This window comes from Podarcis tiliguerta (genome assembly GCF_965153285.1).
Source record: "Podarcis tiliguerta genome assembly, chromosome: 3".
Lineage (NCBI taxonomy): Eukaryota > Metazoa > Chordata > Lepidosauria > Squamata > Lacertidae > Podarcis > Podarcis tiliguerta.
In genome coordinates, this window is record NC_139536.1 from 58,387,327 (window position 1) to 58,403,364 (window position 16,038).

Below are 16,038 nucleotides of genomic sequence, written 5' to 3' on the forward strand. Positions count from 1 at the left end.
ATTTTCCGAAGGACATGCCAGAAAATGGAACATCTTGTTTAGAATTTATCTGTTCCAGCATGCCTCCGACTAAACCTCCTGGTGAACATGTGTAAGCAAGAGAAATTAACTAGGGAGCTGGCACACATCTTTATTTTAAAGTAGTCTTCATGATGGTTTCCATTTTCTCCCTTTTATTAGGCATACTTAACTCTAATCCTGTTCAGCCAAAATAAAGAGTCTTTGTTTAAATAAGAAATCTGCCTTGAGAAGTTGCTCAAATTATATTTACCCCAGTTATTTAAAACCAGGGATTGGTCGCTTAATAGGCAGAAGTTGCATGCAAGTCTCCAAACCTTCCTTTACAATCACTGAGATCTTCCAGCAAAAGTGTGGCTAAAAAAAATTGTTTTGTTTTGTTTTTAAAAAAATGCCTAGAGCATGATCTGACACATCTTCCATTCTTAACATACAATCTACTTAGCTGCCAGGTTTTTCCTGGATCTCTAGGCCCTTTCATCAACTAAATCTATCACTTTGCACAAGGCAGTAACAGCCTTTTACCTTAAGTACCCAAGGCTTATTGTGCAATATATGATATCTGGATCTTCATCAACTTTTTAAGAGTTAGTGTCTCAAATGGGACCTTCTAGAGACTAGTCCTAATGGTGACCAATGGTTATGAAATGATCCTGTTTCTGATATAAGTAACAGGCTTACAGGCTTAACGGCAGTGAATGTCTATGGCATATTCTTTTAAAATACACTCATTACATTTCTCCTAACATATTTAAAGCTTTACGGGTCTAATTCTTCTGAAGACAAGCAGTTTTTAATGGGGGAACAGAAGTAGCTGGCAGTAAAAAGAAGTATCTTAGTTTCTCTTTCTAATACTCCCCCAACTATTCCCTGGGGCAACCAATAGTGGAGCCATACTGTTGAACACACTACTGCACTTTGGCCCTTTCTTTTCTTATGCAAATTTCATTTCTTGCCAATAATGCTAGTCCAGGTTAGATATAAGGCCCTCTAGTCCCAGCGCAAGATCCCACTGTTTGTTCCCAGTTCCTGAATCACAAGTATATTTTATGTCTGTATTGTCCCTTGAGAGGACTAATGAGATATATTTCTCAGTGATCCAATAGCTATTAAGAAGTGCATTCCACTCCATTACAATTCATTTTCACATATAACTAGTGTAAAATCAACTACAGGACAATCAAAACGCCTGTACAATTTTAACGTTTATTTGGAAGGCCTTCCTCCTTGCTTTGACTAGACATCAGCTGAAGTAATTTCTGTTTACCTAAGTTTTTACAAATGAAGTCAGATGGGTTAAACCAATCTACAGCTGTTAGGTATTATGTGTGTTTTTACTGCCCTGATCGTATGGATATATTCTAGTTCTATTTGGTTATTTATGTTTATTTATTAGATGTATCTTGCTGTTCTATTCTTTATATATTGCCCTGGGCTCTGCAAGATGGCAGGAAAATTCACAAATGCAATAGATAAACAAATGTATAAATGATGGCTCATTTCAAAAAGCTGAGTACATTTAACATGATAAAAAGATAACCAAAACTATTAACTGCCTTGACAATACAGAATACAAGACCCTTTCCTAAATACCCTGCCCCCGCCCCTGTTGCCTTGAGTCCTTCAGGGCTAAAACACCCAAATAAATATAAAATTATACCTGGTTAGAGAAATGAGGGTCTTTGGCTTAAAATCAAAGCTAGTATGAATTGAGATCTCGGTTTAGTTGATCATAGTTATATTTTTCAAAGATAACTGGATTCTCAGCCACCTACTTAAGATTTTTAATTTCTTTTGAAAAAGCAAAATAGTATCATGAAGAACTAAAAATTTCATTTTGATCCATTTCATTTAGTTCCTTAATTCTGTCAGTTCCTCCAATTTTATATACCAAACGAGAAGTGTGCAGAATGCTGGTTTTCTTCTTTCCCTCACTTTAAACCATCTGAATGCCGCTAACTCTGAATGCTAAACTCTGCTACCTTTCAGTTCTATTCAAAGCTACTGTAAAAACTGCAATTAGCAGCTGCTATTCTGTGAAGAAAATAGTAATCTGGGATCCTAAGAACTGTGCAAGTTCTGTGCAGCCAAGTGGACTGCATGGCTTCTGTTTCTCAAACTGCTGCTCCCAAAGTCATATAGCAAACTTGTGTGTAACTCAGAAAACTTCCAAAGGCATTTTGTAATCCAAAGATCTGCTCTTCAAAGTCAAAAATCCTACTGGCATTCCTGAACCCGAGGCAAAATAATTATGGATCCTGGACTATATTCTAACACAGAAAAGCAACAATACAGAAAAAACTACCTTGTGACTATGTGCAACAGAAACAAATGGAACAAGTTAGTCACAGCTAACTGAAGTCCTATTGCTCTGAATGGGATTTAGTCACGACTAAGTTTAGCTGGACTAGAAACAAAAATCTGTTTCTCTATTTCATGCAATTAATGACATATACTGCTTAACCGTGTAACTTACCTCATCTGTTAGTTCTCCAAACACAGTCAGGACATCTATTAGAAGACTTGCGGTATAAAAAGACTTGATCATATTTCTGGGGGGGAAAACAATTTGAGTTTCTCAGTAAGATTAAAAACAAAACAAAAATGAATCTTTTTTAGATATTTGCATGTGAAAGAAGGCATTATTTTACCACAGAGGACAACAGATGGCCACCCCACTCCCCAATGCTTACAACCTTGTTCTGCAACCTTGATCATTCAGACCACCAGATCTTCTGCATCATATAAATAAATGAGCATACGGTGGTCAATTGTTTTATATTTAACTGCAAGATTACTTTGCTTGGCACTGTGGGTTAAACCACAGTGCCTAGTACTTGCCGATCAGAAGGTCGGCGGTTCAAATCCCCGCGACGGGGTGAGCTCCCGTTGCTTGGTCCCTGCTCCTGCCAACCTAGCAGTCTGAAAGCACATCAAAGTGCAAGTAGATAAATAGGTACCGCTCTGGCGTGAAGGTATACAGCGTTTCCGTGCACTGCTCTGGTTTGCCAGAAGCGGCTTAGTCCTGCTGGCCACATGACCCGGAAGCTGTACGCCGGCTCCCTCGGCCAATAAAGCGAGATGAGCGCCGCAACCCCAGAGTTGGCCACGACTGGACCTAATTGTCAGGGGTCCCTTTTTACTACTTTACTTCAATTTTATATTTATTTCAATTAGGTGTTACCGTATACATTGGCTCTTTCCCCCCACTTACTTGTGAAATTGCCCAGCTCGGTCTTCATTATCTGCATAAAGAAACATTTTCAGTGCATAATTCTCCACATGGGCACAGCCAACTATTTCCTGAGTAATAGCTTCATTATCACCCAACTGCTTCTTTGTCTGAGAAAATTTAAAGACATATTTGGTTATTTACTAGGCCAGAGAAATGAAACTGCAAGGGCATATTCTAGATTCTTAATTCTCAAAGGTATAGCCTGAAGCCACCAACACAGCTGCAAGCACTCTCGGATTCACTCATGCTACTGTATGTCTTCAATGAGAAAATAAGACTAACTCTGTTCTCTAAACACCTTTCCTGTCAATACAAGTTAGCCATATGTTTGCATGTTCTCTCTGCTTCCCTGTGCTGTGGAGGGTGCCAATATAGAGATTTCCTATTAGTCCTTGATTTAGCATCCAGTAAATTGGTAAATTGGCTATACCACCTCAGAGAGGTGCATATCTGAATGCTCTTCCGTACAGAAAAATCCCTCCACAAAGAAAGGAAGGTGTTAAGAGTTCTAGCCTAGATGATTCCTTGACATGCTAGTTTTCTGTTTATAGAAAACTATTCTTTTTTCCTTGGGAAAGCTTTCTACTATTTGATCCCTGACCTACTCACAACACACACACGGGTCTCTTAGCTCAGTGAGAACCATTAAACTTGTTGCCCTTTTCTCACTTATTGTTCTTATAGCTAACTGAGCCCCATGCCATATCTATCTATCTATCTATCTATCTATCTATCTATCTATCTATTTAAATTCATATACCACCCTTCATCTGAAGATCTCAGGGCAGTTCACAAGATAAAAATACAAGATAAAAGCACAAAAAATTACAATAACCCCTCACCCCCCATTTGATCTGGCTATATTTCTGCCACTATTTGAACAAATTACTCCTGACACGGGGAGGCCACCAAGAAGAGACTTCTGGTACTTGCTGCAACTCTTTTAAGAGTTGCTAACCATGTAGAACAACATTATCAAGTGTTATTGGCAGAAACTTAGTGGTGACGTGTAACACACACTCATTCCAAATTTCTTATGTGGGAGAGCTCCTCACAGCATTAAGCAAATATTTTTATTTGTGCAATCTATTCGGTGGGGGGCATGTGGAGTGTTGGGGAATATATTTTTAGAAACTGAATATACATTGCAAGGACGCGGGTGGCGCTGTGGGTTAAAGCCTCAGCACCTAGGGCTTGCCGATCGAAAGGTCGGCGGTTCGAATCCCCGCGGCGGGGTGCGCTCCCGCTGTTCAGTCGCAGCGCCTGCCAACCTAGCAGTTCGAAAGCACTCTCGGGTGCAAGTAGATAAATAGGGACCGCTTACTAGCGGGAAGGTAAACGGCGTTTCCGTGTGCGGCTCTGGCTCGCCAGAGCAGCGATGTCACGCTGGCCACGTGACCTGGAAGTGTCTTCGGACAGCGCTGGCCCCTGGCCTCTTGAGTGAGATGGGCGCACAACCCTAGAGTCTGTCAAGACTGGCCCGTACGGGCAGGGGTACCTTTACCTTTACCTTTATACATTGCAAACTAAGGAATGAAGCACATGCTACAAAGGAAGCAGTGCTTGTAAAGGATAGGCACCATGCAGTCACCAAGTACCAGTCATCACCATTCATCCCCACTCTGGGTTTTTTTTATTGCGTAATGTTTTTAAACTTTATCCATAACCATGAAAACTAGGAACCTTAAAAAAAAAGGAAGCAAAACATATTCAGGATTTTCAAACAACAACATACTGTGCCACAGAGTCAGACTGTGGCTAAGCTGCCACAGTTCAGATTTCTAAAAGTTCTACGACACTTTTGCCTCCCTAACCCACACTTAATAAAACTTTGTATAAAGAGTCAACACTATATAACTCATAACCTGTGTGACAGGCAGGGAAGGTCAATAGGACTCAATAGTTGCCTCCTGTAATTCAGATTGCAACATTTAATATGAATAAAGAGCTAATGAAATGAGAGTCCCTGATTCAACCTAACTGCTCTAGTGACCTGAAGATTTACGGTAATGCTTAGTCAAGCAGTGCATTGCGATTCAAAGACCTCATTTCAAAGATGTTACAGAGTACAAGAAGCTTCAGGTTTCCTAATAAAATCAGCAAAGTAAATAACACTGTTACAGTTACAACAGGTGGATTTAGGGCTCCTGAATAGACTTACTGTTGGCATTTAAAGAAACCTTAGTTTCGTCTTACAAAACAAAAACCAAGGATATTAGACTACCCTTATATTTCCTGAGCTGCCAAGAGTGTACAGAAAACATTGGGAGGGCAGTCTATTTTGCAAGCAGTACAGAAACAAAATTTAGAGGCCATACATCTATAAACTGGCAGCACACAGTGGGCAGTTTAGATCACATTCTGTTTCTTTGAATTAAGGATTGGGAACATGTCATGGCCTCATGTACTTCATATTCATCCCTTGCCTCTTCCCTTGTTTATCAAGGATGCAAAGGAGGCAGCACACACTCCCACAGCCCCATACTAACTCTGAATCAAGTCTCACTGGTTTCAATGAGACTTTCTTGTAATATTGAAGCATCAATACTCCAAACGATGGTTTGTAGGATAATCGAAACTGAGCCAGAATGTAACAATACAGGAACTATGTGAGATATCTAGCAGTCAAATTTAAGCCTTACTGCAGTAAATAATACTATGAACATACAATGCTATATTAGGCCATTTAGTTGTGCACTGCATTTGTTATGTGTGTTCTTGTGGAACATTCATTAGCATTATGGTCAATTTATTCTCCGTGAAATCTTCTTTATATACAAGTGCCAAAAATTAACAATACAGCAACCAAACTACTTACAGCTTCAAGTTGATCCATGAGCTTGCATAAAAATTTGCGACACTCTGGGTTTTTACTATCAATCTTCATACCTGTCTGCATAGCATACAAACGGCCTGTAAAAAATAAAGCTTAATGAATGTCACTAATCACTACAGTGGTACCTCGGGTTACATACGCTTCAGGTTACATACGCTTCAGGTTACAGACTCCACTAACCCAGAAATATTACCTCTGGTTAAGAACTTTGCTTCAGGATGAGAACAGAAATTGCACGGCGGCTGCGGGAGGCCCCATTAGCTAAAGTGATGCTTCAGGTTAAGAACAGTTTCAGGTTAAGAAGAGACCTCCAGAATGAATTAAGTTCTTAACCAGAGATACCACTGTATCTCAGTGAGATTTAAAAGCAAAACAGGGACCTTAATCCAAACAACCGTGCAACTAGTTTTGCTTCCCCATGGGCTTTCAGCATATATTTCTCAACACAAAAGCTCTTCTCAACCCATCCGTTGTGTGTCATGTCGCATGGCAAACTTCTGAAGCTGGAAGGATCTTCCAAAACAGTTTGTGTGACAGCCTGCTGTTTGCTCAAGGGAACAAATCAAAACCCCAGTGGAAATGCCCGAATCCTAGAGCATATCTAATGAAGCTATTTGTATCCCAGCCATGTTCTCAGTAGATGTTCCAAATTTATGGAATGCCCTACTTCTGGAAGGTTAGCTGAAACATCCTGAGTAGGACAAAGTGGAAAAAGAAATGGAGGGGGGAGCAAGTGAAGCAGTCAGTGAGAGTAGGACAAAAAGAGGGCAGGCAACACTGCGCAGTATATTGAGCTGCCTAGCTTTCTCAAGGAGTATTTATCACCCTCTCTTCTCAATTCAGAGCACTCCAAAGTGGCCAAAGCAGGTGACTGAAGTATGTTCCATACCTCACATGGTACTACTATCTGTAGTGCTACCACCACTCATCTTTGTTCAGCTGCTGCTGAAGAAACTCTTCAAGATAGTGGCAAATGACTGGAGTGACAGTTTCCGCTGGCATGATTTTGAACAAGAAATGAAATTATGCTCAGGGATGATGTAAAGAAATGAAATTATGCCCAGGGATGATGAATATACGCAGTGCCTCAGAAAATATAAGCTAAAACCACGGGTGTTTCAACTTTAAAATACTTTACAAAACCTACTTTGTATTTACGAAGTAAAATCAGGAAGACTGATTTCAAACCAGCATGTTTTTCTAAAAAATATGCTTTGGCAACTTAAAGACAAACTCTTGCATTCAGCCACGTTTCCTAGAAGCAATAATAATAATAAATAATAAAATACCATAGAAAAAGGAGCTGCTCTGGACTCCGATGTATAAAAAGTAGCCTGAGTAGAACACAGTACTTATACAATGGATCTAAAACTTAACATTAAATTTTAAACCATTTTAAGAAATCAGTTTTTATTTCTACTTAAGTTTATCCGTTAACGACTCTTCAGCTGTAGTTCTCAAAGCAGTTTAGAGAAGTCACAAACTGATAAAAAGATATAATAAATCACAGAGAGAACAGTTATACCTCGGGTTAACAGCTGCTTCAGGTTGTGTTTTTTCAGGTTGCGGACCACCGAAACCCGGAAGTACCGGAACGAGTTACTTCTGGGTTTCGGTGGTCACGCATGCGCAGAAGCACCGAATCGCAACCCGCGCGTGCACAGACGTAGGTTGTGAATGTGCATCCCGCACGGATCACATTCGCAACCCGAGCGTCTACTGTAGTTTAAAATTCCAGCATTAGACAATAAAGCCTTAGTAAATATGATTGTCACCTGGCACTCAAAAGAAAATAAAGATGGCACCAGGTAAGTGAATTCCTAAGGTATGCCATCAATTGAAAAGGCCTTGTCTCTCATCACTGCCTTACTTCAGCTGCTGGGGTGGGGTTTGGACTTAAAGCAGCATCTTTGATGTGATCTTGAAGTCAAGACGGGTTCATCTGAGAGCAGGCGAGAGTTACCTTTAAGGTACCTGTTCCCAAGCCATTCCTTTTAAACATTCCAAAACAATAGCATTTCAAGTAATGGTTACAAAACATGATTTTGTTTTTTGTTTTGAAAAAAAACACCACCCCAACAATTAAGAAGTGCTTGCATACAAAACAACGTACTGTACAAAATCAAAACACTGAAAATTGAAAAAAGCTTTAAAATACACATGCTTATTACTTAGGAAATAATAATAATAATAATAATAATAATAATAATAATAATCTTATAGCCAGCATATACTGTGCTTGCTTGCTCTCAGACCATTCTTGGCTTCATTTAATGTTAAAACAAAGGTTACAGAATGTTTATCAATCTAGTCATTCAACTGTGTTTCACTTGACTGTGTTCCAATATTGCGAGAGACATGAACACTTGGCAAGCACATGTTCAAAAGCAAACAATATATATCTCAATTTGCTACTCAAGCACTGAAGTGGCAAGATTAAACATCTTAACTAGTATGCTCTGCATTAGTGACCAGCGGGTTAAAAAGAAATGTTATACAACAAACATTGTCAAACCCTTGTTTTGTCATGGCAATATTTTTTAATGAATTTATTAACATTAGTACGTGTTAGCCACAGATTCGCTTTGACAACTATTTGCAGCTTCCAAAACATACCCTTCATTGAAATCCTCATATTGGGAGTGCTTTGGAACAAGTGGCACAGCAGTCATGATCCTAGCAAGCAATCTAGGTTTGGCCAATGTCATAAAATTTGATTTTTAAGAACTAAGATCTCAAGATCTATGTGCTGCTTTAATAATGTGCTGATACTGCCTACGTGTGGAAAGCTGTTCCAACTGCTGCTAAAGAGTTTACACACACTGAACACTAAAAGAAAGTCTGAGAGAAATCACAACAATCTGGGTAGATTTTATCTTTTAACAGTTGGCTGACAAGTTCTTAAAACAGTTTATTTCCCAAATGAGCAAACATTATTCTAGAGAATAAACATAAGTAATGAATAATGAAACAAATCTGATGCACACTTGTTCCTGGAGCATTTTCTGCCCTGCCGGGGTGCAGAGAAACATTTTCACAACTCACTGTAACTTAAACCCTGAAGTCATCAACTTATCAACTCCACACTGACTTTTAGGGTGAACTACATTGCACAAAAAATTGCCAAAAATGACAGTGCCTCCTGACGATCTCCCTTGTGGATGTCCCTCTCCAAAACATCTAATACAAGTTATGCAGTAAGTTCAGACCATTACAATGCCTCTTTCTACATTCACACTCTACATCACTGGAGTCAGTTCCAGAGGCTAGGAAACAAAACGTAATGCCTTCAGGACACAGGGTACCTTGAAACTCACAGGGGATTTCATTTGTTTCTCCCAGATCCGTCCCCCTACATTCTTGAGGGATGGAGATCAAGTGACGCCCCAACAATGAGCACCCCCACCCAATATGTGAACACAAGCCCTTTCTGCGCACAATGGGTTTTCTCTATATCCTGTTACTTTATCTAATTAAGCACTAAACAATAATTTTTTAATCTCCCTGGCAATTAATTCAAGGGCTGAAGTTCACCATCACTTATTCTGGGTGACCTGCACATCTCTATAAATATATACTGAAAGAATGTGGAGCAGATGTGGCACAAAGAGATCAAATTGTCCTTTCACAGGCAGTGCAAGGAAGGTGGCACAATGATCTCTGAGAGAAACTGGAATTCGCTTCATGTCCCACCATTCTATGACTGTAGGTACCAGTCTGCCAATGTCTGCCCTGGCCCCAATTAATTATATGCTGTTGAGGGACAGGGTAGTGTTTGAAACTGCATCAAATAACTTGCATATGCAGTTTGCGAGTTATGAACTATGAACTAAGAACATGCTGTTCTCTGAATACAGCAGCTTGTTTTACAACACATTTGAAAAAAATGAGTTATATGTGCTGCTATAAATGAAGTTTTGCAAGTCTTCTATTGCAATTGATAAGGCGGACAGAATTTAACTATACTTCAAAAAGCAACTATCTTCAGCTCTCCATCATTCCTACAACTTCTATTCTCCATGCTGAACCCAAGAGAATGCACAGGGTAAACCACAACTACTGACAGTAATGCCTCATGATCTGAAAAATGATACACAGTCACTCGAAAAATCAGAAGTCTGCTCTTGCAGCACTTACATTAAGCTAGGGGTGTCTAAACTTTTTTCAAAGATGGCCAGATTTGATGAAGTGAACACGCGTAAGGCCGATTAAACCGACCGGCGGGCCAGATTAGGCCCCCGACATGGACTTTGGACATGCCTGCATTAAGCCAAGTGCTTTCTTTTTCCACAGAAAAAAACACCAGTTTAATAAGTTCATTAGCAACAATGAATGGATGCTAATTACAAAAGCTTGGCAGTGTCAGGGAGTACAGCTATGTTTACTAAATAAAAGTAAAATAAGCATCCTAAGCTAGATCACTATCTAGGACATTATAACATTTTCCAAAGCCAAAATGTACATTTTCCTGTGCAAATTGCTCTGACTGAAGATTTTCCAGAAAACACTTATCACAAAGCTACAATTCCCATTGTTCCCTGTGAAGAGGGACTGATCATTAAACCATTCTGAGAATTGCAGCTCTGTGAGGAAATAGGGGTCTCCTAGCAATTCTCTGCAACCTTAACAAAACTACAGTGCTATCAAAATGCTTTAAGCGTACAGTGTGAATGTGGCCACAGAATAATGGAGTCTAAGCAGGAAAAAGATCTTTGGGTTGCTGCTCAATGAAAATGTTGATTTTGTGGGTGGCAGCTATGAAAAAGGCAAAGCTTGGCTATAATTGCCCCCTCCCAGCAACCACCACTCAGGCTGCATGGTTCTCCAGTTCAGTCCCGCTTGTCCAGCAGCAAAAACTTCCACAACTGGTTTCAGGGTAAAGGCACTCTTTTTTTCTATTTGCTCATCTTCTGATAGCCACTTCACTAGTTCTGAACAACAGTAATTAATCACATGAATTGTGACCTGAGTATAAAACAATGGAAATATATTGTTATCAATTCAGTAGCTCTAAAAATCAATCTGCACAGCACTTAAACAAGTCACAGGGATATAATGGATTAGTATGAAAATTGTATTTTTACATTTCCACATTCTTTGACCAGCTCATTTTTCTTCTATCATGTAGTGTTCTGAACAAAATTTGCTTTAGAAAAAAATTCCTAGCACAGTGAACTCTCATATAATCTATTAAAAAGTGAAAAGTATATAACATTGAACACAATGAGTAGCATAGCACAATACCACCTCCTTTCCCATACAGCCCTAACCATTATAGCTACTGAAACCCCATACCTACTCAAGTGAGTAATCCTTGTCAAACTCAACTTCAAAGGAGACACATAAAGAATTCCACTATAAATATAATCTGAAGAGCAGTGTAACTATAGTTAAGTATGCAATGGAACCAAGTTCTACAGTTCTGGAGCAGCCACTCAAAACAAAGTATACGTCTATCAACATACCAAAGAAGTAGAAATATGAAGAATGTGCTGATCTTAGAAAATGTACTGAAATGCTGGGCAGGGATAGAGATGTAGTTTCCAGAAAATTTGAAGTAATGAAAAGAAGAACTCATTTTTTCCAGGCCAAGTCCCCCCCCTCCCCAGTAAAAGACAATGCATATGCAATACTTGCTTTTTTCTTGAACCAAAGCTTACTTTACTGTTTTAAGACCATGAAATGTATTATAACAATGTAAGATTGTACTGGTGCGTGTACTCAATTTTGGGGGGAAATAACATATATGCTAACAGATACACCTGTTAGAGAAAGAGCTGCTAAACTCTAAGGCACTCAAACGTATTTTTCCAGTTGAGCAAATGGGGTGGGTGGGAGGGGATTGAAGTTGAAAATAGAATCAACCAACTATCAAAAAACAAAGGAAGTTTTTACTATCTTGGCTCTGAGATAGTATGCAGATTATGGTATTATCAAGCAAAGCCTCAGAAACTCACATCTTCAAAGAAAAAGCCCAGAAAGTAAACTTTTGTGTAAAGGCCGAGATCTAAAGGACATACCAGTGTCCTGGGTTCATCAAGTGTAGTTTGGGGGTGCCCCTGGCTCCAGTACTGTCACTGGAGGTATAGGTGGCTCCAGCTCCAGCTGTGGCTGTTCCTGGACAAGGAAAGGCTGGCCACAGTTATTCACACCCTAGATAACTTCCTGGTTCATGTTCTCATATAGCCCATGCACTCCACATGGGGCTACCCATGAAGACATGTCTGGAAACTGGTGCAGAATGCAGTGGCAAGGACACAAAGAGGAACCACTGGCTAGATGCACATTAAAGCAGTTTTAAAAAGATCTAGAATGGTTGCCAGTTTCCATCCGGCCCCAATTTGAGATGCTTGTTAATTATTATTATTATTTATTACATTTGCTAGTTGCTTTATACGAAATCTCAAAGTGACTTAAGATAAAATATACACAAAAACAATTAAAACCCAGACAATTTTAAAACAGTGTACCACACAAAAACTCTACTATTCTTATCTAATGACACAATAAAAAGGAGAAGTCCGTTTTGAGCACTACCACAAAGGCACAGCTTAGTTACGAAAGGCCTGAGTGAATAAAGCTCCTGCAGCCAATCGGAAGCCGTACTTTGGTTTTCAAACGGCTGGACACCCAAGGTAGGACTGTACTCACAAACACACAATGGGAAGCACACAACCACTTTGCGTTTTAACACTTGTATGGCACTTTAAGAGTGTTCAAAGTGTGTGTGTCCCCAATTATATCTGCATCAGCCCTGAAAGGGAGGGGAGGAAGAAAGACAACTGTTGATTCCCACCCAGGACCCGATTTAGGTTTGATGAAGCCCTAAGGTACTGGAGGTAATGGGGCCCTTTATATGCCCAGCTGTTCTTTGTCAACAACAAATTGTCGCTTTTTTTTTTGAGTTGAAGATATGCTATAAGGTAATTTATGGACCTAATAGGTATTTAAAGCCATTTGCACAAATGTATAAAATATGTATTTTATCAAAGTAATTGTTGAACTGAAATACAATTAAGAAGAAGTATATTAATAGTGAAATACAATTGAGAAGTATATTAATAGTGAAATAATTATTAAGCTCTAACTTAAAATGCGAGAGGCAGTGGAAGACAGAAGTGCCTGGCGTGCTCTGGTCCATGGGGTCATGAAGAGTTGGACACTACTAAACGACTAAACAACAACTTAAAATGATTTTTGATTCAAAACAAACTTGATAATGCAAACACATTGGCAATTGGCAATAACAAAAGTTCCTTAAGAAACACAATTTACAAAGCCTCATCATCTAGTCTCTAGAAACTTGCTATACAATGAAATAATTTGGGGCCGCCTCCAAGAGAGTGGGGCCCTAAGCTATAGTTTGTTTAGCTTATACTGTATGTAAGCTATGTAGGTATGTAAACCCGGCACTGCAGCTGGGAGACTGGAGGCTTGTCTGGGGTTGTGAATTGTGGGTGGACCTTGAACCAGAAGCTTCTTCACTCAGGATGTCGCGGTGCGCCCCCCCCCCCCCGCGGCAGCAGGTCGCCCAGGAGCACGCACATTTAGACGGCAGGATGGGCGGGGAGGCGTGACTCCCCCCAAGGCCCCTCCCGCAGAGGCTGCGAGGTTCGAAGTGGGCGGGGCCCCACAGGGCCGTTTGAGGCCCCTCCACTTACAATAATAGGCCACCACAGGCTCCCGCTTGTCGAGTTCCTGCGCGGTTCTCAGGAAGTGCTGGATGGGCTTGAACTGCGGGGGGAGCGGCGGGAGGCCCGAGGCCGCCATAGCGCTATGGACTCAACCCAAAGCAGGTAGCTCGCTAGCGAAAACCACCAGCGCCGCCGCCGCCGTTACTACTAATCAACCTTTGTAAAGCCCAGTCAGTTCCGCTTCCGGCGCGGCGACACAAGGAGCGGGCCCGGCCCCGCTTCGCGCATGCGGACTGGGGCGGAACAGCGCGAGACCCGCGGCGTGGCTGCAGCGACATCTCGCGAGCGGGCGAGCTGGAGCAAAGCAAAGGGGCTGCAGGAGGAGCTTCTGGAGAAACGTCCGGTTCCCCTTAGGCGCTTGACGGGAGTCACCATTTGCGGGGTCGAGAAGACGGAAAAAGGAACGTGAAAGTCTAAAGAGGCGCTTGCGCTGCTTTTTTGTTGCAGCGCTTTGAATGATTACGTTCAATGCTATCAGAAGAGAAAGTGCGGCGGAAGAGGGACGGCTTAAATTCTCTCGCTGACATATTTTTTATACCTGATTGTTTTAATGACACGACATAGGGGTAACTGCCAGGTTCTCCTTCGCGTTCTCGTCTTGGAAAACACTCTATGCTGAAATGTTATAGGAGAGGATCCAGGGCACGTTAAAGTTCGTGACAGGCTGACAGAAAGTAACAGGCACAGCATTTTCCCTATCCTTGAGATACAGCAGTGGGGAAAGCTGTAACTATGAAAGTAATATATCGCTTAATGGCCAGATGTCTTCTCAGCAGTTTACTTACTGAAATACTGCCTGAAATTTCTGCCAAAGGCACGACTGAATCCCAACACCGCGACTGTAAATGGCTAAGCCCATTCCAACAAGCACATTTGCTTGATATGCGTGCACACACTATGCCTTTAAAGGGCATTTGAAAAAAACATTATTTCCCTCAAAGGTGTGGACATGAAGCACCAGGGTGTGGGTGTGTTACTGCCCCCCTCTCAGGATCATCTGCCTTCAAGATGTCTTTCTTTGCCTGCATTTATGCTTTCTCTGTGTATTTTGTACATGTTTCCAAAATACTATAAGTCTCTGAATGTGCGCTCATCTAAAGGAAACTTTATCCAATAAACGTTTCCCTTTAACTACTTGCATAAGTGGGGAACTTCGTGGGTCAGATCTGGTGAAGGGCCATAACCCAGTGGCAAACAAAATTTTGGTCCCAGGTTCAGTCTCCAGGCAGGGTTGGGAGAGACCCCTGCCTGAAATCCCAGAGAGCCACTGCCAGTCGGTGTGTAGACAATACTGATCTAGATGAACCAAGAGTTTGACTCTGTATAAGACAGCTTCTGTTGTTCCTAATTTTGCTGGCCTTTTAAAGCCATGTGAGCTAATGGGCACCCTCCATCTTACCCATCAGTTGTTTCGGTTGCTAGCTGAAGCTCACAGGAGAAATAGTGCTAATGCACTTGGGGCTCTGTCATGAGCCAGGACACCAGGGGCCATTACAAGGCTGCACTGCCTGCCTCCCAGGAAGAACATCAAGGCATGTGGATAGACCATGGGTAGGCAACCTAAGGCCCGGGGGCCGGATCCGGCCCAATCGCCTTCTGAATCCGGCCTGCGGACAGTCCGGGAATCAGCGTGTTTTTACATGAGTAGAATGTGTCCTTTTATTTAAAGTGCATCTCTGGGTTATTTGTGGGGCCTGCCTGATGTTTTTACATGAGTAGAATGTGTTCTTTTATTTAAAAATGCATCTCTGAGTTATTTGTGGCATAGGAATTCGTTCTTTCCCCCACCTTCAAAATATAGTCCGGTCCCCCACAAGGTCTGAGGGACAGTGAACTGGCCCCCTGCTAAAAAAGTTTGCTGACTCCTGGGATAGACCAGCTTGGCCCAAGTATTGGCTAGTAAAGAAGCAGCTGCTCCAATGCCTGTTTTCCTCTTTCTTCTTCCCTTCTTCTTTTCCCTTTTGTACCATATTAGAGTGGGAACCTGGGGGCAGGGACTCTCTTATCTTTTAAAAGATGTACAGCACTCAGCAAATATTAGACACTTTATTACAAATGTTAAATAATAATAAGTGTAAAGGGGTGAAGATGACGAGACTGCTGCAGTGCAGTTGGATTGCAGCAGGTGGGAGGGTAGCCATGAGAAATGCCACCCAAGAGTGGAGTACGTTGTCAGAGTTGACCACCTTTTTCTGACGAACTGGCGGAAATTCAGCTGGTGTAGTTTTTCTATGCAGTAATGATAAACTTTTTAC

The 16,038-nt window shown here is 41.2% G+C and overlaps 1 protein-coding gene across 2 annotated transcripts in view; it reads right to left on the reverse strand.

Moving 5' to 3' along the window:
- The window catches only part of VTA1 (vesicle trafficking 1), a 29,019-nt gene extending 14,110 nt beyond the window's left edge, over positions 1-14,909 (reverse strand). Inside the window, exons 1-4 of one of the 2 annotated variants that reach the window (XM_083435119.1) lie at positions 13,751-14,909; positions 6,072-6,166; positions 3,233-3,360; positions 2,495-2,570 (exon numbers count right to left, since the gene is read on the reverse strand). In XM_083435119.1, the coding sequence (XP_083291245.1) occupies positions 2,495-2,570; positions 3,233-3,360; positions 6,072-6,166; positions 13,751-13,859 (408 nt within the window). In that variant the 5' untranslated portion in view covers positions 13,860-14,909. The remainder of the gene's footprint in view (positions 1-2,494; positions 2,571-3,232; positions 3,361-6,071; positions 6,167-13,750) is intronic. The other variant, XM_083435120.1, reaches the window with a different exon arrangement.
- Between the last annotated feature and the right edge of the window lie 1,129 nt (positions 14,910-16,038).